This window comes from Psittacula echo, assembly GCF_963264785.1.
Source record: "Psittacula echo genome assembly, chromosome: 2".
Taxonomy (NCBI): Eukaryota; Metazoa; Chordata; class Aves; order Psittaciformes; family Psittacidae; genus Psittacula; species Psittacula echo.
Window position 1 is genome coordinate 8,555,790 of NC_137737.1, and position 25,093 is coordinate 8,580,882.

The 25,093-nt window shown below is 41.3% G+C and overlaps 2 protein-coding genes across 5 annotated transcripts in view; one reads left to right on the top strand and one right to left on the bottom strand.

Moving 5' to 3' along the window:
• The window catches only part of EZH2 (enhancer of zeste 2 polycomb repressive complex 2 subunit), a 51,558-nt gene extending 44,152 nt beyond the window's left edge, over positions 1–7,406 (top strand). For both annotated transcript variants that reach the window (XM_080611186.1, XM_080611185.1), the window contains 8 exons: positions 1,993–2,033; positions 3,131–3,256; positions 3,749–3,927; positions 4,744–4,839; positions 5,430–5,511; positions 6,288–6,368; positions 6,481–6,565; positions 7,281–7,406. In XM_080611186.1, coding sequence (XP_080467312.1) covers positions 1,993–2,033; positions 3,131–3,256; positions 3,749–3,927; positions 4,744–4,839; positions 5,430–5,511; positions 6,288–6,368; positions 6,481–6,565; positions 7,281–7,341 — 751 coding nt within the window. In that variant the 3' untranslated portion in view covers positions 7,342–7,406. The remainder of the gene's footprint in view (positions 1–1,992; positions 2,034–3,130; positions 3,257–3,748; positions 3,928–4,743; positions 4,840–5,429; positions 5,512–6,287; positions 6,369–6,480; positions 6,566–7,280) is intronic.
• Positions 7,407–9,078: 1,672 nt separating this feature from the next.
• Positions 9,079–25,093, bottom strand: part of CUL1 (cullin 1) — a 51,509-nt gene continuing 35,494 nt past the window's right edge. For 2 of the 3 annotated variants that reach the window (XM_080611610.1, XM_080611611.1), the window contains 14 exons: positions 23,150–23,280; positions 19,652–19,759; positions 19,458–19,564; positions 18,249–18,297; positions 17,841–17,972; positions 17,189–17,306; positions 16,152–16,228; positions 15,289–15,420; positions 13,921–14,013; positions 12,722–12,769; positions 12,545–12,627; positions 11,491–11,596; positions 10,197–10,310; positions 9,079–9,645 (listed from right to left, as the gene is read on the bottom strand). In XM_080611610.1, the coding sequence (XP_080467736.1) occupies positions 9,565–9,645; positions 10,197–10,310; positions 11,491–11,596; positions 12,545–12,627; positions 12,722–12,769; positions 13,921–14,013; positions 15,289–15,420; positions 16,152–16,228; positions 17,189–17,306; positions 17,841–17,972; positions 18,249–18,297; positions 19,458–19,564; positions 19,652–19,759; positions 23,150–23,280 (1,379 nt within the window). In that variant the 3' untranslated portion in view covers positions 9,079–9,564. The remainder of the gene's footprint in view (positions 9,646–10,196; positions 10,311–11,490; positions 11,597–12,544; positions 12,628–12,721; positions 12,770–13,920; positions 14,014–15,288; positions 15,421–16,151; positions 16,229–17,188; positions 17,307–17,840; positions 17,973–18,248; positions 18,298–19,457; positions 19,565–19,651; positions 19,760–23,149; positions 23,281–25,093) is intronic. The other variant, XM_080611612.1, reaches the window with a different exon arrangement.

The window sequence follows — 25,093 nt, forward strand, 5'->3', positions numbered from 1 at the left end:
GTGTTTACCAAAGGAAAAAAATACATACTGATTTCTAATTAAATGGTGTTTTAAGAAGTCTAGCCACAGAAAGCTTTTAAGAGTTTGGTATGCTAGGAGGTCCTTTTTAGCTTTGGCTGACAGACAAGCTTCTATGAAAGAACTGTTAAAAATACAGTATAAGCTACATAATCCAAATACCAGACAGACAAAAAGGAAAAGTAGTTTGATGTGCATTAGAGTAATTCAAGTCAAAATTGCACCACTTCTTTCAATTATATGGGAACTGTCATCTTAGCAAGAGTCATCAACTCGTAACTCATAAGTATGTTAGTAGCCTTTTTTTCTCAAGTGAGTCACTCTTAGTAGGAATATCATCTATTTATTGCAGTGCTCTGTAATGCTGATAGTCTTTGGGTTTGTTCCTTCCCCTCAACCTCAGTTATTTGGACAAGTCTGCCTCTGTGGGTTTCTAACTTGTATGAGTACCTTCCAAGGCTTTTAAGAAAGTTGGCTGTCAAGCACTTAGCGTTAAGTCTAACAGTAGAGCTTTGAAAAGGCAATTGCATGGAGAATCTTGTTTACCTAAAGCTGGTGTGTGTGTGTGGGGGGGGCCCAAGTAGAAATTGATATCTTGTTTTTATGGAAGAAGTAGCAGCTATAACATCCTATTTACAGGTACTTACAGCAGGAGATACTTTTTCAGAGTGTTGCATTCACTGAAAGGCAGAATAGCTTTCTAAATGTTCTGTGCTGGGGATTTTTGAGCACATGTGTTGATGAGTATTTTGGACTGTGAAGTAAATGTGCATAGAAAATGAGGTTTCTAGGTGCAGCTAGCTGTGTATTATGTGGCCAGGGAATGAGGATTCTCCCATGAGAGTATGGGAGAGTTGCTATAGGACATAGTAAGAAAGCCCAAGAAGTATAAACATTGATTATGTTTGTTCACTGAAATTCAAGTGCTAACTAAAATGCCTAGAATTGAAGAAAACCTAAACCCATTGATTTCTCCTTACTTAAGCCTGGTTTCCCTTTTGGTGCCTAAGGTCCAGTCAGGTCTTTTTTGCTCGGTTGTGTCTGACAGGGCTATTCTTGGAATAGTAGACATTTCCTGCCCAAAGACCTTGCAATCTGAAATGCATACAAAATGAAAGGGGTAATTGTACCTTGCAAGAACTTTAAAGTGTAGTGACTTATGTTATGATAACCGAAAGCATGTTATTCTTGGGGGAAGGGGAACCCAACAAAAACCACCACTACACAACAAAACCACCCCTTCTTGCAAAGGGAGAAAGCATGGCTGAGCTAACAGAGAAAGAGGGCACTGCAGGAAAACTGTAAAGATGTAAGAGAAAGGCATATAGAGTTTGAAGTAGAAGGGAAAAGGCTTAGCACTGTATTGACCAGTGAGAACAAACTGGGGAAAAGTGTGTCCAACCAGAAGTGTTGTGTGTGGCTGTGCCACAGACGTGATCTCCTGCAGTCATATACTTATTTCTCAGCAGATGAAGGATAATCCTTGGCTGTGATCTGCAGGAGACAACCAGGGTGGTGCTGGGGCCAAGTCCTGTGAAGGAAGCATCTTACAGACCTTCATCCCCCTATTTAAACACATCCTTCCCTATCTGCGATTCCATGTCCTTTTGCTGCTGCTTCTGCCTGCTAGAAGCAGCTCCAGCAGCCTCCTCTTTACCGGTTTTCCTTCAAGGCTATCTGAATTGAAGCATCTCTCTGGCCTGAGCTGGGTGGTGGCTGCTCATCTGTACAGTCCTGAGACTAGAGGAATGGTGTGGGGAGGGGGAGGGAGCAGCCTGCCAAGCCTTGATCTTGTCAGCTCCAAGCGACTGCGACAGGGAGGATCTGCTGCAACCACTTGTGACTTGTGCAGATGTTCCTGTCGCCAGAAACTTTCCCATTTTGAGTCAAGTGGGGTGGAAGACACAGCTACCTTTCCCAGCCCATTGCAGGAGGAGTTCCTGTCAACCTTCTTGTGTTTTGTGTTTTTTGCAGGTTGTGGGCTGCTCATTGCAGAAAGATACAGCTGAAAAAGGGTTAGCATCTTTCTATTCAATTTATGTCCTGAACTTTTAAGATCCTATTGTTGCTTTTTGGTTTTGTGGGTTTGGGGGGAGTTGGGTTCTTCACACCATTTTATATGTTACATGGGGAGCTATGGATTATAAGGAGATATTATAAAAAATCTAAGCTCTCATAACAGATATTGTAAGGACAAAAGGTATTGCTTGGGTTACACACCTGGAACTGCTCTGTAGAATTCAATCAAAAGGGAAGGAGGCTGAATTTACAGTCCTTCCAGTATGAACTTCTGCCTGTACTTCTCACTGAAGTATTAACAGTAGCAGCTGCAGTGAAAAGCAGCATTGAGGGTTTTCAAACCAGTTTGTTTCAGAAATAGTTATCTGGAAAAATTGTGGTGAGATGTTGGGACTTCTAGCAACATCAGTAATCGATCAGTTTGTGCCTGCTTTTTTGGCTGCTGGTTGCCAGCTTGACCATTCTTATGCATACATGCAAACCCAACACTAGCTCAGGAATATTAACAGCAAATTTAACTTATATAGCACCAAATTCTCCTAGCTGCTCTACAGGTAAAGCTCTAGAGTTGTCCCTGGTAGTCTCTTCTTGCCTGTAAGATGCTAGCATTGTCTCTACTGGAAGACTGACTTGGGAAAGCACAGTGATATAATGACCAGATACTGTTCTGCCAGTGTATCTGTTTGGAAGTCGACTGTTGCTCCAGAGTTACTTTGGGTATTTGAACAAATTCACCTTGCTGAATACCAGCGTTACTCCAGAACACTGGAAATTGTGCCATTGTAGTTTTGTTTTTCAGTTTTCCACAGTAAGCAGTGTTCAGCTCTGAGCACTTGAAGCAGCTGAGTTATGGGCAGAACAAAGTGCACTAGGAAGCAGGCAGCTAATGGTGACAAACACCTAACTGATGTTGCAGTTCTGGTTTGGTGGGTTTTTGACACTACTCATTTGTAGGCTTGGGATTCTTTTGGTAATTTGGGGGGTTTTCTTAGTTAAAGGACTAAAAGGGGATTTCTGCTTTCAAGAGTGAAGGGAACTGCCTGTTGTTTGTTTGCACCTTTCAACTTTACAAAATGTTGCTATTTTTGTTCAGATGGGTCATCGAATCATGTTTACAACTATCAGCCATGTGATCATCCCCGTCAGCCTTGTGATAGCTCATGCCCATGTGTAATTGCTCAAAACTTCTGTGAGAAGTTTTGTCAGTGCAGCTCAGAATGTAAGTAAAGCATTTAAAAACTGTCTATGAATTTCTCTCACCATCTCAAACCTCTTACTCCGTGCTAGAAGTCTGTCTGTACCATGGACTGTGCACGAAGCCATTGCATGAAGGCAGAAATAGTCTTTGGACTTAAAATTGAGGAAGACTAAAGTAAAATCAGAGAAGGAAAGTATTTGCAGTACTTCTGAATGTCCTGTACCATTGGCTATTGGATGTTTTAATATTCAGATGTGTTACAATCATAGAATCTCAGACTAGTTTGGGTTGGAAAGGACCTTAAGAACATCCAGTTTCAACCCCCCTGCCATGGGCAGGGCCACCTCACACTAGACCGTGTCACCCAAGGCTCTGTCCAGCCTGGCCTTGAACACTGCCAGGTATGGAGCATTTACCACTTCTCTGGGCAACCTGTTCAATCTGCACTCCCTTAATTTTACAATGTCATTTTTTCATACTTGCCTTTTTTATTTTCTATGTATTCTTTTTTAGGCCAAAACAGGTTTCCTGGATGTCGTTGTAAAGCACAATGCAACACTAAGCAGTGTCCGTGTTACCTAGCTGTACGCGAATGTGATCCTGACCTCTGTTTAACATGTGGAGCAGCCGACCACTGGGACAGCAAAAATGTTTCTTGCAAGAACTGCAGCATTCAGAGAGGATCCAAAAAGGTATGTAGCTGTACAGTTACATGCCTATTGCCTTGGTTTTGAGGTGGTTGTATATTCTCATGCCAGACAATGGGATTTCTTCCATTTCTTCATGCTGGCTAACAGGAAAAGGGAAACAAAAAAGGAGGTAGCTGTCACTGGTGTTAGCTTGTTCATGTGCTGCTGTTAAGCTCTGTGTACGTTTCATTGTGTGTCAGTTAGTCAGATTTTTGTGTAACAGTGCAGTAGGTTATCTTCTCTTCCACATTCAGACTTTGCTTGCAGCTTGCACATAGGCTGCTGTTCTAAAATGATAGCTCATCAGTCTTTTCTTAGATCAGCGTAAGGAATTTCAGCTCATAGATACTATTTCTTTCTTCGCTTGCGGATTCTAATGCACAAACTTGTATACAGGCTGCCAGAGAGATCTCAAAAGCCAGTTCAGCTCTGTTAAATAAACAAACCAAGGTTTATTTCTCCTCAGGAACATCTCACAAACTAGTTCAGTCCAGTACTGAATTGACCAGTAGTAGGCTCCTGTCTGCAGACATTTCTAGTTCGAAGTCTTTAGTGTATGTGTTTGTATATAAAACACCTTCATTTCAAGGTTAAACTTTTTACTGGTTTTCAAGTACTTCACGTGGCTTTTCTTTCACATACAATTTCTGATCCACAAGCTGCAATTTTAGTGTGCATTTGATAATGAGAAGAATTCGTGTTTGTTTTCTGTTCCCCAGCATGTATTTCATTAAATGATATACTATAAACCAAAGCCTACAAGAAAAAGCCCAGACAAAACCCAAACATGTCTAAATTTGTTGCTTTTCTCTCCCACAGCACTTGCTATTGGCACCTTCAGATGTGGCAGGCTGGGGAATTTTCATCAAAGATCCTGTACAGAAGAATGAATTCATCTCTGAATACTGTGGTGAGGTAAGGATGGAGAACACTGATTATGTATGAGTTTAATTGGTGAAGTTGTGTGTTGGCTGGGGACCAAGAGATTGTCTCTTGACTTGGTATCAGAGAGAGAGAGAGATGTGGTTGACTCCATATACAGTTACTGCTGGAGCCAGGAGCTTAACGTTGGAATGTCACCAAAAAATTGACATAGGTTCTTGTGAGAATGAGAGGCTGGAATGTCATTTTTGTCTTAGACATAACTTCAGTTCAGACACGCCTGGAATTCTGTGCAAAATCACTTAGTATAGTACTAAATTCAGCAGGCATTTTCATTAAATCACATGTAGTAATAAACCCCCAAATTGGGTTTGCAGTTTTGATTTTGAGATGAGAAGCAATTCTTGCTTTCCTTCTGCTCTGAAAGAGCTTATTCATGCTAAGAGCAAGCCATTGTTGAGCGGTGAGTGCAGGATGCTTGCTGAAAATAGTACTTCACATTTAAGAATATTTTCAGTAACAAAGAATAAAAACCTTTTGGAATGTCTGGGGGTTTTGACCTTAGGCTGCTATGGCTACAAACAGGAAGAGGTGGTCTCTTTGACAAGTACTATTCCTTTCAGATTATTTCTCAGGATGAGGCAGACAGAAGAGGAAAAGTATACGACAAGTACATGTGCAGCTTTCTGTTTAACTTGAATAATGGTATGTATGTGCTAGTCACACCCCTTGCAGCATAGATCAAATACGCACAGTCACCATTTTGGTCAGCCCTGTTCTTTTGCAGGCAGCAGGTACCATGGAGAAGTTTTTTTTTCTTCTCCACATCCTTTCCTAGCAATGTGTGGATCCTTAATACTCACAGCTAGTGCTTTTCTTTCTTTTCCTACATGTTAGGAAACCCCACTACATCACTAAGTAGTAGTGATGGAGCCTATTACACAAGAGGAGTAGAATTAGAATTTAATGAAGTAAAACTACGTGCAAGCATTAAGTAGCTTAAAGAGTTTAAAAGGCTTGCTGGGCATTGTCCGAGATAATTTTACTGTTAATTAAATTAGCAGTTAATTATGTTGGGAGGAAAGAAGCCACACAGATACATGGCATGTGGCTACTGCCACTTGAAGAGACAAATACCAGCTGTGCTAAGTGTGAAATCATGGGACATACTTGAAAGAAGGAAAAAAGCTCCTTTATGTCACTGTTGACTTAGCATATTTGTGAAGCTTGTCCTTGTGGAATAAAGTAGAGAAGCTTCAAATGAGAAACTCGAGTAGTGCCACTGTGGCAGGAGATAAATGGAAAGCACAGTGTTGGGCAGCAGGCATAGTGTGTGTCTTGCAGAACAATAAAGCTGTTGTAGGATGATGTGCAAGCTCTCCCATATGGGTAGCTGAACAGTTACCTTTCCAGCTGCTAATATTCTAGCACTCTAGGTATTAAGCACAAATATGTAGATATCATTCTTCTTCCCTCCCTAGATTTTGTGGTTGATGCAACACGCAAGGGCAACAAAATTAGATTTGCAAACCATTCAGTAAATCCCAACTGCTATGCAAAAGGTAAGTTGTACATTTGCTTGCTTTTAGCAACATATGAAATGCTGTGGGCTACTTAGAATACACATTTTTACCATTATTGTGTTAATGCCAGTTTCAATTTCTTTTTGCACAGTTATGATGGTTAACGGTGATCACAGAATAGGAATATTTGCTAAAAGAGCCATTCAGACTGGCGAAGAACTGTTCTTTGACTACAGGTTGGTAGATGGATTTTGTAACTTCTTCCTATCATAGGCTGGATTAGCTTTCAGTATTTCTGCCCAGCTCATCACTGCTTACTGTGCCTGCCTCCTTTACAGCATCTGGTCTCAACAGCAGAGAACCAGTCCCCTTGCACAGATACTAATTAGAGATAATATACGAAGAGTGACTCGAGAAAGCAGCTGGTTAAGAGCTTTGCAAACTTGGAGCAGCAGCTTGTATAGAGAAAAGCTTAGGGACAAACCTGCACATCAACCTTCATCAGACTGGGTGCCCTAGCTACCAGTTGGTGTTCAGAAATGGGAAGAAGTATTCCTGTGTTATTACAGAGAACTGCTTGTTAGGGTTGTGTTTGTAATTTCTTCTCAAGTCATCTCCCTTGAAGAAAACTAAGCTGTCCAGTGATGATACTGTGTACGTCAACCTTGAGAAATGCAGTTGCTTCCCACTAGCCAAAAAGAACTTCAGCATTGTGAGATTCCAGTGTGATATTTCCTCTTGGTCAAACTGCTCTAAAAGCAGTTTCTGGAGTAGTGTCAGTGTTGTTCTGCATCTGCAAATGCACACAAGGATTAAAGGCCCCAGCTTGTGAGAAACTAGGGGAAAGCTCAGTGTGTTCCAGGCTCTGGTGCTGCTCTTTTGTGTCAGAACAAAGTGAAAATGTTCTGTGTTACTGGGATTGATTTTTGGTTTTATTTTCTTTAATTTCAGATATAGCCAAGCTGACGCCCTTAAGTATGTGGGCATTGAAAGAGAAATGGAAATCCCTTGACACCAGCTACCTCTTCTTTTAAACAAACAGCTGCCTTATCTTCAGGAATTTCTAGTACTGTGGGCAATTTTAGTAAAAACAAAAATGCAATTTGCAATTCTGTATTTGCAGAGTACTGTAACAGTAATTTATAGTAACAAATTTCAAACCAACCCCAACTTTTTATTGCCTTCTCACCAGCTGCAAAGTGTTTTGTACCTATGAACTTTTGCAATAACGTGGTGTGGTACATTTTTCAACCTTGAATAAAGGATACTTGAACTTCTTCATTTTTACTGGAACTGTGTTGGAATTTTGTGTCAGCCAGTCGAGGAAGCAACGGGAATTCGGCCCTTCAGCTTCTGAGCAAAGGCAAGTACACGCTTGTCTATTCTGTTAATGCTCCTTAATTAATATGAAGACAGAAAGAGTGCAGGAGACATCAGTGAGGATGCTCATCAAACTTCAGCCTATAACACCCAAACTCTTGTCACAATATCAGTGTTTAAAGGTTTTTCTCTGCTTTTGCTAAGCCTCATCAGTCCTTACCCCATACACCCATGTACAGAGAAACACTGCTTTAACCAGTGAAGGGTTAAGGCTGGGCTTTGAGCCTTGAATCATTCAGCCTGTTTCGCTTCACCCCACCACTCTTATACCCCGCTACAACAACCTACTAACTCGAAGCTTTCTGCACGAAGGGGCTACACAAACCACACAGAACAGCATCGTAAAGCCAGCAAAAACAGCAGCACAAGCTCCACTCTTCTAAATGCCAAAAAGCAATTTGAAAAAGGAACATCAAGATGCTTCTATTACCCAAGCTGCAGTCCTCAGGGCAATTAAAGTCCTTTCAGAATAGGGACAGCACGCATGCAAAAGCTCAAGTGGGGCTGAGACTCATCTCCCATTTTCCAAATCCATTTGGATCACATCTAATACTGCTCCATTACTTTATTTTTTTAACCCACAGCCTTGTAGGTCACAGCTCAATTGTAACCATGAAAAGTTAGATTTCCCTCAGAGAAAAATGGGAATTGGCACAAAACCTGGCTCCCTTCATGCCAGAACAAACACTGAATAAAACCCACATCATTCCAAGGGGGGGGGGGGGAGGGAAAGGATTTGGCCGCAAAAACTTGGCTCTTTTCACCATAAAAACCAGAAAATAAGTTACCAAAAGGGAGACCTGTGAGGATGGCAGCAGTAAAAGCCAAATTTCATATGGACAACTGAACACACAACAGTGTGAGAAGAATGGAGTGAAGTCTGCTCCATCAATACAGGTGCAGTAACACTCCAAGCTATTTAATTCTGATCACAGGTTGCATTTCATGGCCATTAATGTTCAGGAACACTCAGTTTTCTATTCTAGTCAAAGAAAGGGGTAGCCAAAACCTTCTTCATCCAGGGCAGCACAGAGGCAGAGGTGATGCCCTTCACAGTATATTAAACAACACTAGAAACACCTCCAATATCAGATCAGCAAGTACTGCCGTGCATATTCTAAGTGTTTTCTATTCTGCCCACCCTGTGAAATCATCACAATTTCCTTCTCTGTTCAAAGCCATTTCCTCTCAAAAAAGAAACAACACACTCGATGGTAGATGACAATTCATTGCTTAAAAGAACAAAGTGTGCTTAAATCGCCAGAAGCCCTGGCAAAGGAGGAGAAGCGAAACGAATTTCTACAGCTTTCATAACCATTATACCTTTTATTTACATTTAGAAAGATAAATCATGAAACTTAAAACCAAATGCAACTTGTACAGAAATCTTTTAATTTTTTGTTTTGTTTTTTTATTTATCACACATTAAAAAATGAAACACACTATACAAATGGGTTTTCATAGCAGATTACACATGGGTCCATTCAGACTCGCTCTCAAAGTGCTGCCAACATTTCTAAGTGCTGCCTGGGATGGCAGCGGTTTATCCTATAGCCAATGTATTGATTTAAATGCAGTAGCATGCAACCCTTAAAGGAGAAGGGTTTGATTCCTTTCTGTTCTTAAATTAGGTTAAATGGCATTGGTGTCCATATTTACATACTTGAAATGTATCAATCCTGAGCAGTTCTGATGTAAATCTGAGACTGGCTGATGGGAGTCCTGGTCTCAGATATTAAAAAGGGAGGTCCAAATGGCAGCAGGGTGGCTGCTATGAAGTTCCGTTGCTTTCGTTCTTTCCATCACATACCTATTTGCCGAGTGTCACACAGTCAAGTAATTGCTAATAAGAACGTTAAGCCAAGTAACTGTAGGTGTCCTTCTCACCATCTACACGTTCCAAGTACTCCTTCTCGATCAGGATGTCGATGCATTTCTGTGGGAGGAACAAACGCAAGCGGTGGGACACCAGCACAAGAATTCCTCCCCTTTATGGTTGCTACAAACAGAGAGTGATTTTGGCCACCGAGCTTCCTGCCAAGTGAAGGAGGAGGGGAGAAGGAGGAGGGGAGTAGGCAAAGGGCACAAACCAGGGCAACTCTGACCACATCAAGCAGAGGACTTCACTAATCCACTTTGTTCTAGGAGAGATCAAGAAACTTTGTATTGAGCTGACCCACCAGCAGTGGTACTCCCACAACTGGGAGAGCAGGAACAAGAGGTAAGCCTGGAGCAAAGGCTGTAAGCTGGCACTGATGTGGAAAGATGCAATCAAGCTGCTATTTTACCACTGCCAACAATACAAAATATGCATATTATAAACTCCCTAATTCTGGTTGAAATATTTCCTACTTATTTACAACTCCAAAAATCTGTCCCTACCCCCCCCCATCTCCTTGGCTTTCCTTTTTAATTCAGCAGCATGTATTCAGTCTATGTCCTCCTCACCTCCTAGAACACGGGTTTAGAGCTGTGGTTCTCACATACCTTAATTACTGGAACTCGTGGCTTGAACCTTGAGGACAGCTGTGTTAGCACTTCTCCAAGCAGTTGCTGGTGTTTTAAAACCTTCCTCATTTTCATGATTCTCACAATAGCAGCCTGCACAGCAAAGATGAAAAGGTGCTTAGGAGCAAACTACTTGTCCTGCTGCTGGATAAAGCCATTTTTACTTAGAATCATAGAATAGTTAGGGTTGGAAAGGACCTTGAGATCATCTAGTTCCAACCCCCCTGCCATGGGCAGGGACACCCCACACTAAACCATGCCACCCAAGGCCTCATCCAACCTGGCCTTGAACACCGCCAAGGATGGAGCACTCACAACCTCCCTGGGCAACCCATTCCCTTGCCTCACCACCCTCACAGTAAAGAATTTCTTCCTTAGATCCAATCTAAACTTCCCCTGTTTAAGTTTGAACCCGTTACCCCTTGTCCTGTCACTACAGTCCCTAATGAAGAGTCCATCCCCAGCATCCTTGTACATCCATCTACTTCCCCAGCAGATCATGTCTGCTAGCACAAGAAGCATCATCACAGCAAACCTGAGCAGCAGATGGGGAGAAGCATGCCTACAGATGTCAGCTACTCACACAGACTTTAAGCACTCAGATTCTACACAGCGTACAGTCAGCAGAAGTGGTTTTGACATACGAATTTTACAAACTATGCTTATGGTCAGTCATAACAATAGTACCAACTGGTACCAAGAGCTACATGAAACCACACTTGGGTAACAGAAAGCCTTCTTTATACATGTAACCTTACTGTGATACTCTTAGTAGCACATCTGTATTTCCTTCCCCCACCCCTTTGCTTCTCAACTGGAGCCCAGATGAACTGATACAAAACAAACTGTTAAGTCCATACTACCTGGTTTTCACCCTGGGCAGAGGTCAGGGGGTGTCTCTGCATCCACAGAACCCAAACACTCATCAACATGATGTCTGAGCAAATGTGAAGAACGGTGTCCTACCATGCCTTCCACAGTTAGGAAATGCCAGGTTGGCTGGGGCTAGGGGAAGGCGTCCCTGCCCGTGGCAAGGGTTGGAACTGGATGAGCTTTAAAGTCCCCAAACCAATCTGTGATACTATGATTTTCTATGACAGACTCCAATCACCCCTAAGAGCACTGTAAATACAGTTTTAGCTCTGACACAGTGCATGCAATGGCCTGTTGTCTCTTAACAGAAATCAAGAAAAACCCACAATGAATTTCATCAAAGGATTACAACACTAATTCTGAAGTTCACAGCATGGCAGCATCCTGCAATGCAAGTCACCTGAATCAGTAGTTTCCTATCTTCCTCTATGTTTTTGTGTGTAGTTTCTTGCTCCTGCTTCTGTTCAGTCTTCATTGGCACGTTGATGTTTACCCTTAATTTTTTGCTGTAAAGGAAAACACCAGAAGTCAATCAAACGACGAGACTGTTTAGAAACAAAGCAAACCCTGAGCAAAACCCAACTCCAAAAGAAGCCAGGCATGGAGAATGCTGGAGTGGAGAGGGGATCTGTTACTCTAGTGTAGTCCTGTGTGCTGTACATTGGGAACTACCGAGCCACACTGTACAGTGACACTGAGCTGCTTCCATCACTGCCTTAACACAACTGACCAGGAATTCCCTAACCTTTAATTATTGGTCAAGGAGGGAAGAAAACAGATAAAGAGTGAGGTACAAGGAAAGGGTTTAGAATGTTCCTTTTGCTCAGATCTTATCTTCAGGAAGTACTGAACTCCTCACTGAACATGTGTGTGTTTATGTCTATGCTTTGGTAAGCACAGTAAGAAGTCACCACAGTACTGTGAACAGCATAAAACACACACATTGAAAGAACATTGGTTAAAGCAGGTAACAAAACCTACTGATAATCGGTGGTTGTTAAGTTTCCCAATCACTGTTCACTCTGAAGTTCTAAACTGAACCTGCTGATCTTCTCCTGTTCCCTCCAGTGGACAAACACTTAACACTTTGGCCTTTGTTGGGCTCTGTACACTACTGTAACCTTATAAACCATGATGTATTTTGCTGAGAGCATGCAAGTCATGCACCTAGGTACAAACCAGCACCATTTCTTACCAGAGATGAATTAGACAAGAATTAGACAAGAACTGAGGAACAAGAAGGACGTCCTGGCCTTGAGAGACTTCACGACAAAGTCAAAGACAGCTGAAGCCTTACCCATCCACCCTAGGCTGGTACATGTTGGGTCTATACTTGAATTAGCACTTGAACCCTGGAACTTTCATCCCACCTATTTTAGGTTTTACCCAAACTGAAAGCAGAGGAGGATGCGCCTCATTACACACAAATGATGGATGCTGAAGTTTTTCCTTACTTTTTATAACCAAGATACAGTTTTATTAAGGTATCTGGTTTCAACTCCACCTCATCAACATTTGCGTTTTCATCTTCCAAAACCTGCAAGGAATGAATAAAACAAACCAATAAATACACATCCATTGATACATGTTGCTGAGTGTTAAGCAGGCCATAAAAAAGCAGGAGTACTTACAAGCAATTTGGATTTCAAGAGTATCTGTAGAACTTGTGCCAAAATATCCTACAAAATTACAGAAAGCGTTAGCAGTGCAGACAGCACCTTTAACTTACAATACTTCAACAAGAACACATATATTTAGACTGAGATCTAGCAAGTGTAGAACACTGTAAAAGGAGTGAAAAGAAGCAGCAGAAATGTAGTTCACAGAGGTAAAATGTAATAAGGCCCTGTCCGGGTGTCCGGATGTATCCCCCTTGCCGTCAGTGAAACAACATCAAATGCTTTAGAAAGACTGATGCCAAACACTAGATCTTTCCAGTTACTGATTTAGGAGCCAGATTTATTATGGTCCAACCATAACTGGGGCAAAAGAAATAAGCAAATAAGTATCTGCAAACAAGCATCTATAATAAATGGTAACCCCATCAAACCCCTGCGTTTGCTGTGAACCAGCAGCAGCAGTAACTTTCTAGATAGACATTCCTAAACCTAAAGATCTCACTGACTGGAAGTTGCCTCACTTCACACAAGATGCAAACCTAGTAGTAAAGGACACAGGTGCCAAATAAACTACGGCCATCAAGTCCACTTGGAAAGAAATGAGGGAACCTTTTCCACAAGAGAGTGAGCCAACAAAACTGCAGATTTCACTACGGTCATGTAGGTAGGCCTTGGGATGCAAAGCAGAACAGATGCACAGATCAATTCATTTAGGGGAAAATGCTGGTTTTCCTTGAATGTTGTCTTTTAATATTACAAAGTACACAGTGGGATACCGAAAACTTCCTACCAGAGCTCAGTAGGAAGCTACACAATTCACTCCAGTCACGAGGAGGAGTATATACACACTAAGATTCATCAGAAGACTAGGCAGTTACAATTACAGCAAAGCAAGCTGGCCAAGAACAGAGCACATCTGTTTCCATGACAGAAAACAGTTCTGGCTTCAGACGCAGAATCTCAGAATGGTTGGGGCTGGAAAGAGCCTTCAGATCACCCAGTTCCACCGCCATGGGCAGGGACACGTCACATGAGACCATGCTGCCCAAGGCTCTGTCCAGCCTGGCCTTGAACACTGCTAGGGATGGAGCACTCATCACTTCTCTGGGCAACCTGTGCCAGGTCTAATCCCGATTTCTTACAATAGCAAGAAGAGCCCTGAAGACCCAAAGACTTGTTCACAAGTGTGATAAAATGTGCAAAGTCTCTACCATTTTTATTTGGGTACTGTCTGTCAGCTGCTGCACGGTGTAGGCATCTTCTGTGTTGTACTGCAGTAAAATCGCCATCTGGAATGTGGATGCCTGAAAAAGAGAATGAAGGGGAGGAGGGGGGAAATCAGAAAACGAGAATGAACAGCATTTGAACAGCCTGAAACTCAACGGTTATACACATGTATGGGAATAGCTGGACAACAGAATAACCACCTGCTGCTCACCATTACACTATAGAAAACTCTAATGTTGCTCATACAACCAGAACTCTACCTTCCAGCATTATCTAAACATAAGACCTAAGATTATGATCATTTAAGAGGCTGCAGACACTTCATCAAATCTTCTATTACATGTCAAAGCCTTATCTACTTGTTAATATAACTTTTAATTATTTTCCTCTGTCAGTCCCTGGCTCTTACCCATTTCATCTTCATTAAGAGCTACAGCAAACACTGAATTCATCCCCACAACCCTCCTAGCTCCAGCAGAATAATGAAACCAAGTTTATAAGCAAGGCTTGTATCAGTGGCTTATTCACACCTATCACCAGAGGGTTAACATATGCTGATGACAAGCTCAGAGTCTGAGGTTATATTGTTTCTTCTCACTGCTGTGAACTCCCCTCTTCAGTCAACTTTCTGAGCGAAAGCAGACAGGGAGGTGTAAAGAGCCTGAGATTTTATGCAGAGAGGCTGCAGTTGTCTCACACAACACAGTTCAACACCCATTTAAAACCACAAGTAATGTATTCCCTTTAATAAGTCAATTTGCTTTTAAACAGATCTGAAGTATCAATAAATAAAGCATAGAATAAAGGCTCTGTTAATCATAATGCCAACCACCATCTGGGGAGGGCTGGCATTTATGTTCACCTCAGTAACATATGGCTCTGTAGCCAGCAGGTCTTGCACCTTTGCTCTGCTTTATTTAAGGGCAGTAGCATTATTCACAGGAATAAAGCTAATGAATGCATTGTGAGCATCGTACATAGTAGCTAAACATGTATGTGTGTGTGTATGCATGCAAACATACGCTCCCCACATCCCCAATTAAGGAACTGAATGATTAAAAATACTTACTGAGATACATCATTACATACTGCTAATGAATATTCTGACATCCAAATTCACTGCACTACCCATGAGTTTGTGTGCAAGCACAGGTGTTCACACAGACTCCACTCCTTCAACCTCTACACTCTTCATTTTAAAGGACCATCATGCAGATAACTGTGTTTAAGGTAAGGAAGGGCAATTATCTCCACTGGAGCAGAGCGTGAACGCATGTCTCTTAATAATCAGCTGCATCCAGCCCTCTGAAAGCAATCAGCACCGAGCGCTACTGGCACGACGTTATCCTTACCTGTAACGTGTATCTGTTTTTGAAACAGTTGGTAACCAATTCCCCTTTGGACAGCTGATACAACCATGTTAATTTCCTTCCACTATGACGACTGGCATAAAATGCAGTAAATCTCTGATAGCTCCGTTCTAACTGTATAAAAACAACAGCAAATAAAGAAATTACATTCTTTGCCTTCATCTACTTTCACTAGAGCGTGCTCTGGAACAAAGGAGAATCAAATCTGATCACCCTCCACTGCCATGTTGTCAGAATGAGACAAACAGAAACCCAAAGCATTCAGATTCTTCAGACTGGATGAAGGTTTCCCTATGTTAGGAGTTTCCCCTTGAAGTGTCATTAATCATACAAACTTCAAGTATTTAAGTTCTATTCTCCCTTTTACAATACATTAAGCAAGGCTAGAAAGGAGACTTCTTTTCACCACCTTCATCCTCCAAGTACAGCAGTTAAACGTATTTCTCATGTTACTTATTCCTGAATTGCCTGTTCTGGATAAGCACTCAACAAGAAACTGATGACTGTAATATCTAAAGATTTTACTGGACAAAGCCAAAGCAATGGCAGTAAAATTATACACAGAAACACACAACAACAAAGATTTTCTTCAGTTCCTGTTGGAAGCTTTGAAGAAAGATGCATTAAGTAGGGTCTTCCCATAGGAGAAAGCACGTCACGCAACTCCCTCCTACTACCTTACTCAACTAGCTTGTTCTGAATACCCTCCAGCCAAACAGGCAAACACCAGAGACACTTCCAGCCCTTTGCGACACACAACAGAACAGGAGGAGACAACAACCTCGTGAAACAGATTTCTCACACGATGATCCCACGTTTGGATGAACCAAGTGCAAGCGCCTCACCTCAGATGGCAGAGCAAACGTGCAGGACTGCTGGAATGGCCACGATCCAGAACTCAGCACCTGGATGCTGAAATCCACTGCAAAACAGGTGAAGAGGCTGAGCTCTGGCGTTATCGCCCTCACTCCTATCCATCTCATAAAACACACAGGCCTCACTCTAACACAAGAGGTGGTTCTGCCTTTTGCTCAGACTAACACGGTGAAAAATATTAAGTTATATATTTTTTATTCAGACCATAAACCAAAGGAATTCATGTAAGAAATCACTGTAGTTGGAGAGCTTTAGATTTACTGTGACAGTCGCTCCACTTTCTCTCATCTGTAGAGGTTATTAGTCTGCTTCTATCCCTGCAATAGATTTCACTTTTAACATGCAGGCGTATGAATTGTAAGCATTCATTTTTATGCGTAACGCAAACTCCTCACTCCACAGTACACAACTGCAAGAACAAACATCTTATATTGAAAGCAAAAACTAAGTAAAATTTAAGCCTGGCAATGACAACTCTAAATGTAACCCAACAATTCTTTAAAGAATTTGTTTCAACGTGCTCTGGTGACAAGTATACGTCTTTAAGTATACACCTATATACTTATACGTCTGTAAGTAACTGAGCTGTTGAACAACCTACCACACAACATCCTTTTGCCTTACTGCTTTTTACACAGGTATGAAATTCAGCCAGATTGTGCTCAAAAATGGTTAAAGGAAAACATCTTTTCTAATCAAAAACAAAACAGGAGGAAATAAAGAAGGAAAAGGAAAGATGGGATTCAACTTCATTTAGTTACATCCCAAAACATGAGCTGCGAAATCACGAGGAGACTACCCATACGGAAGACATAAAGTGCTACTATAGAAGAGAAAGTACAGACCTAAAAGACTAATTTAAAAATCCTAGATATCATGGCCAAAGTAACACTGACTTCGGGGGGGGTGATGTCGCAAATCAAGTATTTCCCTCCTACAGTGAGCTCTGTAGACATAAGAGGAAGCTGAACTACTCAACAGTAACTTAGGTAAAGGTATTACTTACAATCTAATGGTTCTGAATTGGTCAGGTGCTTTTTAAACTGCTCATTCAAGTCCTTGCTTACACCAATATCTTGGAACATCCGCTGCAGCTTGGAGGTATACTCAAAACCACAAGCTTGCTGTATTTTAAAAGCACAGACACATCAGCAAGACACATTTTTCACATTGGAGAATAGAATAACAAAGTATCAGAGCCTATTTTCTTAAAAGAAGATGTACAAAGTTCAGTATGGGTCTTACTCAAAGTGCTGATCCAAACCAGACACATTCTTTAACCAGCATCAGACACTGAAGAACGTTTTCTTTAGAAAGGAAGCAATGAAACAGACTACTAGAAGAGTATTAGATCATATTCTGCTTGACCCTGAATGAACAAGGGTTAATGAAATCAAGCAACTCTTCAGCAGTCATTCCCTTGGACAGTTATATCCATGTCATTCATTTGGATAAGAATAATTAGGCTTAACTCAATCTTAAATCCATTGGATAGACATGCAATACAAGCTTCTAGGAGGTAAAGAAAAGGCGCGAGTGCAGGGAGGAGACCTAGGTTGTGTATTTCTCTATTATACTAAAAAAAGAAAGGACATACATCAATGCTTTCTAAGGCAGCCTGATGACCTGCAGTCATGGGACAGCCATGGAATACTCACTTTTAGTTTAGAGATCATGCTTGCCTCAGCATCATCACTGGCACTGTTCTGATGTACAAGTCTTTTTGCCAGCATTTTAGCATAGAATTTTTGAAACACATCTTTATCCTCAATGTACTTGAAGACAACCATCTGGAAAAGACAAAATAACTCGTAAGGAAAAAACATTATCCGTATTATCTATTTATTTAAAATGAAATAAAAGCACAAATTCCACGTAGCCATTTTAAATCTACTTCCTACCAACAAGCCACACCAAGATGAAGTTCATTACTGTAAAGATGAAATATTAAGGAAATCAAACATACAAAATAAAAAGGTTTTCTCTCATCTGACTTCTATGACAATCAAGTACTACCAAATTCTCACAGCTTACACAGAAGAGAGCTGTATTTACAGACATCTTACCACTTGATTGAGCGTATCTTCCAGTTCTGCTTCTTCTGGATTCTTTGAGCTGCAATTAAAGACGTGCATTTTTAATGAGTCTCACACTACAGAATTAAAACCACGTATGGAAGTATATGGAAATTTCATAAATAAAAGGAAAACAAATTGAGTTGTTCTGGGATCAAAGACTCTTTGGAGAGAAACAGTGTTAACGAAATGAACTCTTCACAAATCCATGTAAGCGATTCTGAAGTAAGTGATTTTTAAGCAATAGGCTGAAGGCCTGGAACATGAATCACTTGGGACTTCCCAATAGCCTGGTACTTCTCAGTATTTATGGGCTTATAGATGGATCCTTCTCTTCTTGCTGCTAAATGGTAGCTTCATTTCTTATCTTAGATAGTACAGTGAAAAGAAAACAGCTCAGAGAGCTCGGTCTTGACTGCTACACAGCAGTAAGAACTCATGTGGCATCACATTGGTTTCCTCCATATCACGCTTGTCCATCAGGCATAGCCAAGATCTACCCTGCAGAGAGCTAGTATTTATAAAGCAGAAAATAAATCCTTTGCTGAAGGAGGGAGGGGATGGGAAAAAGCGAGCAAGTTGTTCTGTTTTGGGTTGTTTGGTGGTGGTTTTCTTCATCCCAAAAAAACAAAGCCGGGTAAGTTGCCAGTGACAAAACTGACACCAATCCATTATGAACTGAACTGATCCCAAATCAAAATATGAGCTGCTAAACCATTTGAAGCCAATTAATTATGAACCACAAGAGATTAGAAAGCATTTTTTGTCCTCCTCAATTTCTGCCCAGATGGAAGAACATAGAGGAAAAACAGGAGGAAAGCAAGCATTTTAATGGAAAAAGGGAACATGCATCTCTTCTTTACAACACAGAACACAACTCAGATTTTTTAGGGAAAACCAAAAACTTTAAGAACCCTTTCTGTTTTATTAAGAAAGAAAAAAGCCCCAATGAACTCAGTTTCCTATAAGGAAAGAAAGGTCTTGTATATTTATTTCTCCCCTCTTCTTAAAATCAAAGAAGTACACTCTCTATATCCTTCAGGAACAGTCCCATTGAAATTCACGTATTCAGAAGCTGGTATAATTATTTTTTCTTGAATCGTTAAGTTCTGTTTCCGACAACACAACCTAAGACTTCAGAGGCTAAACTCCTTCAAAACCAAAGAAACCTGAAGCAATACTTTGTCTTTGAGGACGTACCTTTTCTTTAGTAAAGAGTCACAGTATCGTGCCAGTAGCTCCGGGGATTTACTGGATGATTGAGCCATTTTTGTCACTGCATTATTATTTATAAATCGACCACAGGCCTATAAATCACAAAAGACAGTGAAATTCTGGGAGACAAAACACTGAATAGAAATAAGAGCTCACCATATGCCACTACACGTACTTACTTTGTCGAGTGCAGCCACAAAGCCAGCATCATTGTTGAATGCGGACATGACTAAAGCATTGTATTTCTTATGGACATCCAGCACTGTCTGTACATACATTTTTGGATCCTGCAATAAAGAGAGATTGGCTTTTTGCAACCTGTTGACCTTCTGCATTCTACTTCCTCCACAACAGAGCTCCTCACTGGCTTAAGCAAATCTTTATAGGCAAAGAAACATTTAAAAGGTGAAATAGTATCCAGACTAGTTTGGGTTCAGGACTGACTGACATTAGCACCAGCTTTCACTTACAGCAACCAGAGTGCACAGTGCGTACTATGTTATACAGTACAAAAGAGGACAAAACCACTCCCTCAAACATTGCAAACGTGTTCAAAGACATCAGCGTAATTCGAACTAGACCTGAGAGAACTGGACAATCAAAGTGGCAGCTGCCATAGCAGATACCCTCAAACCTCCATAGTAAGAATGTAACAGGTATATCCCAAATACGTATAACTTGGCACAGAGACCTCGGTCATTGTTGACAATCCTAAATGATTACGTGCTCAACAGCCAGTGGCAGCCAACTGCCAATAAGCATCAAGTTTATGGCACTCACAGATTGAGTCCTATGTGCAGTTACTGATCTTTGCATCCCAACAAAGATAGAGTGGAGACTGAGAACAGGGACAGTGAGGGGCAACTAAAGCACCAGGCAGACAGGGCAACTACTCTACAACAGCTACTATAGTTTTTAAGCTACAAGTCTTCAATTTGGAGATCAGAAGCTTAGAAGGTTTACAAAATGAGGAGGATAACTGAAAAGATGAACAATCACTAAGAGCAGTTTTACAACTATTAAGGCACTTGATGAGTGACAGGAAGCAAGTTTAAGACATATGGTAAAGAACATCTTTTATAAGGTAATGGACTTCTGCCACAGGAGATAGGCTGTTGGAAGCAGATAATATCAGCAGATTCAAGATTGGATTAGACAAACTCACAGACAACAGGTTCATAAATGAAAACTAAAATGACTGGGCATGAAAGTAACATGTCCCTGCCCATGGCAGGGTGGTTGGAACTAGATGATCTTAAGGTCCTTTCCAACCCTAACTATTCTATGATTCTATGATTCTATTGAGAGAGCTCTGGATGCTGGCAACAAATGGCAAGAGTTTGGGGGCACGGTTGTATCAGGATCCTGGAAAACATTTCCTGTTGCCACTGAAGAAAGACATAGGCTGAGTGGAACACAGATCTAATGCTGTGCTTGACATAAAAAACTGAAGCTTCCAGACAAGAAATTCAAGTGGACTTGAAGGACATTCAGGAAGGTGTTTACTGATTACAAGGACTTAAAATAACCAAAGGCAAAAGAGACAGTAATCTTCTGACTGAACAGCAGCCTTAATATAGTTAATGAAGACTACAGCACAACTCATTCTGCAGTGAAAGTCTAAAATAGGTCAGATGAGTCAAGCTGGTATGACTATTTCTCTCCACTGACTACAGAAAAACTGAGAAGCATTTGCTCAGCTGATTATCACAGAATCATAGAATAGTTAGGGTTGGAAAGGACCTGAAGATCATCCAGTTCCAACCCCCTGCCATGGGCAGGGACACCTCACACTAAACCATGTCACTCACCCAAGGCTCTGTCCAACCTGGCCTTGAACACTGCCGGAGATGAAGCATTCACAACTTCCTCGGGCAACCCATTCCAGTGCCTCACCACCCTCACAGTAAAGAATTTCTTCCTTAGATCCGACCTAAACTTCCCCTGTTTAAGTTTTAACCCGTTACCCCTTGTCCTGTCACTACAGTCCCTGATGAATACCCCCTCCCCAGCATCCTTGTAGGCCCCCTTCAGATACTGGAAGGCTGCTAGGAGGTCTCCATGCAGACTTCTCTTCTCCAGGCTGAACAGCCCCAACTTTCTCAACCTGTCTCCATACAGGAGGTGTTCCAGTCCCCTGATCATCCTCGTGGCCTCCTCTGGACTTGTTCCAACAGTTCCATGTCCTTTTTATGTTGAGGACACCAGAACTGCACACAATACTCCAAGTGAGGTCTCACGAGAGCAGAGTAGAGGGGCAGGATCACCTCCTTCGACCTGCTGGTCACGCTCCTCTTGATGCAGCCCAGGATACGGTTGGCTTTCTGGGCTGCGAGCGCACACTGAAGCCTCCTCATGTTCACTTTCTCATCAACCAACACCCCCAAGTCCTTTTTCCGCAGGGCTGCTCTGAATCTCTCCTCTGCCCAACCTGTAGCTGTGCCTGTTTAGACACAGTACAGATAAATGAAATTAGGCAGAATTCATCATAGAATCACAGAAAGGTTTGGGTTGGCAGGTACCTTAAAGCTCATACAGCTCCAAACCCCCGCCACATGCAGGAACACCTTCCACTAGAGCAGGTTGCTCCAAGCCCCATCCAACCTGGCCTTGAACACTGCCAGGGATGGGGCAGCCACAGCCTCTCTGGGCATCCTGTGCCAGCACCTCAGCACCCTCACAGGGAAGAATGTATTCCTTATACCTAATCTCAGTCTCACCTCTGTCAGTTTAAAACCATTCTCCCTTGTTCTGTCACTACAGGCGCTTGTCTTCCTCTTGCATTTTTCATGCTTTTACAAACAGAATAAAGCCATTCACCAAAAACCTAAAACCAACAGAAAGTTGCCCTGCACAGTCCCATCCCAGTCATAAGTCATGGTTTCAGCTGTACAGTTCTTCTTCTTCTTCCCAGCAGCTGGTGCAGTGCTGTTTGGGCTTCAGTCTGAGAACAGTGCTGATAACACACTGATGGTTTAGCTGTTGCTCAGTACCACTTAGCCCGATCAAGGACTTTTCAGCCTCATGCTCTGCCAGTGAGGGCGGGCACAGGAAGCCAGGAGGAAGCAGAGACAGGACCCCTGACCCAAACTAGCCAAAGGGGTTTTCCATACCAAAGTACGTCATGCCCAGAATATAAAAAGGGAGGAGTCACCTAAAGGGACCAACCACTGCTTGGGTCAGGCTGGGTATTGGTCGGCGGGTGGTGAGCTATTGTACTGTGCATCACTTCTGAGTTTTTTTTCCTTTCCACTTTTAGTCTTATATTCTCTTCCCTCATTATTTCCCTTATCATTATCAGTAGCAGTATGTTGTACTTCAGCTACGAAACTGTTCTCATCTCAAATGATGGGGTTTACATTCTTTTGATTCTTCTCTCTATCTCGCCCAGAGGAGGGGAAAAACGGGTGGCAGAACAAAAGCTCTGAAGGGCTCCCCACAAAACCCACCAAGAACAAAACCAAACCAACAACAAGAACACAAACCCATAGCTTGAGGATCAGTAACACAGTGATGTGACTGTTGTTTTAAGCCTACCATCAACATTTGATAACTGTCCAGTCCTCACAAATTAAATCAGTGAGAGGCAAAACATAAGCAAATTGGAAATTGTATCAGGAAGCATTCACCCCCCTCAGCAGCAACCACACACAGACTTATTTTGACAGTGTACTTGCATTTAGAGCAGCTTCTCCACATTTCTCAATTGCAGCTAGACCCTGATTATGAATGTGGGTTTCCAAAAGTTTTTTCAGCTCTCCGAGGCCATCCTGGATTCGAGATACAAGGTTATACATGCGACCCAAGTCTGCAAAAAAGGAAAGCCAACATCTTCCATTTGTACTAGCTACGACTCCGATTTCTTATTTACAAGTTGCCAATAGGAATTAAAACATCCATCATCAACGAAAACGTATGTGCAATTGCTCCTTTAAAATGGCAGAGAAAACTCCAGGAAAAAAAATATATATAGCAAATCCTTGCACCAACATGGAAAGGTAAGACTAGTTAAAGAGAAAACCTGTTCGATATTATGACCTGTCTGACCTTCACAATGCTACATAAAACTTAAGAAGAAAACAACCTAATTTAATTATAGAAATAGAGCTACTTCTGATTTCTAGTTTTCATAAATTTAAAGAGGTGCAATGATTTTAACCCCAACTTACTCAGATAAAGTTTGAAGCGTTACCATGAATTACGACTACCATTAGTGCTACTGCTGGCTGTGCTAAAGAGTACAATATTCTCCTGGTTATTCTGAACAGGACAGTTCTCAAAGATCCAGCACCACCTTTAGCCTTTTGTGTATTAACACTTTCCAAGGGAAGGAAAGATTCTGGAAAGCATTACCACGGAACAGAACTAACAAAGGTAAACATAAATTGGATGTCACTGCAGAGATGTCAAAGCTCCGTGTTAAAAGCACAGCAGTTTTGAGCCAAGACTTCCCAAAAATCAATTAGCAATTTTGAAAAGTCTCAGACTGAAGAGGGTTTTTGGCTTTATTATTAATGTTCAGTGGGACAGATACTTTGTAGTTTCTCAGAGAAGGCTCTTACTTTTTTAATGCCTAATTAACCTTAGAAATAACCCAAATGAAGGTAAAACCAAAGATGTGTAACAAGGCAGTGCCCAAGACACAAGGTACTACTTTTCCTTTCTACCCTGACAAACTTAAGGAATTGCATCACTGTGGTAAGTGACTGTATTAAAGCCCCACATTGCCCACAAGCTTCAAAAAGTAAGAGGAAAAAGTAAAGCCTGGGAAGGCCTCCTGAGTCCAAAAATGATTTTCTAGTTTGTGCTATTGCCATTTCCACTGTCAGAAGACATTTATAAAGTCATATTACTAGTCAACACCCATCTGCATCAAATTCTCTTCCAATTACAGAGTAAATGCATTTATTTACAAACAGAAACAACCTCTAGTTGTGCAGGATAAAATAATCTTCTATTTACATTTGAAACAGGTAACTTCTGACCTACTAATCATGCACAATTGCCCTTTATTATTTTGAAGCATCTCCTAGTTATCAACAAGATGATTACAGTTGTTAATTCATAGTTGCTATTTTAATGCTGATATGTAAAGAGACAGAGGGCACAGTTGCAATTCACAGCTCTCAAATGAACATTAATAGTAACTTAATCATAATATCTCTTCAATTCCGTCACTTTCCCTAAAGCAGAATTACAGCTATTGCCTTCACTTCCTATATAGATTTAATTAATTCTCCAACTGGAAAAATCAGAAACACCATTCATCTTATTCATCTGCATATGATGCATAGGAATTATCTGCTGCCAGTTTCAACTTACTTAAGCATTACCTCCTGAAGAAACTCATAAAACATACCTGTCAATTCCTTACAGATACATAAATGCTTTGATACGCTTTACTTATTTTAGAGGAACCACTGAAGAAGTCTTTATTCTGTGTTCTCTATTGAAGGTACAAACTTGATCCATTAGTGGCACTTGAAACTTATTTTCACAGCTAAAAATTCTCTCATCTATTAATAATTGCTACTCTTTCCTTGTGCTTTATATGCGGTTTTATGTATCTTATATAAATATAGGAACTATATTTTAGAAGCTCCGTATTTGCTTCCGTTCCT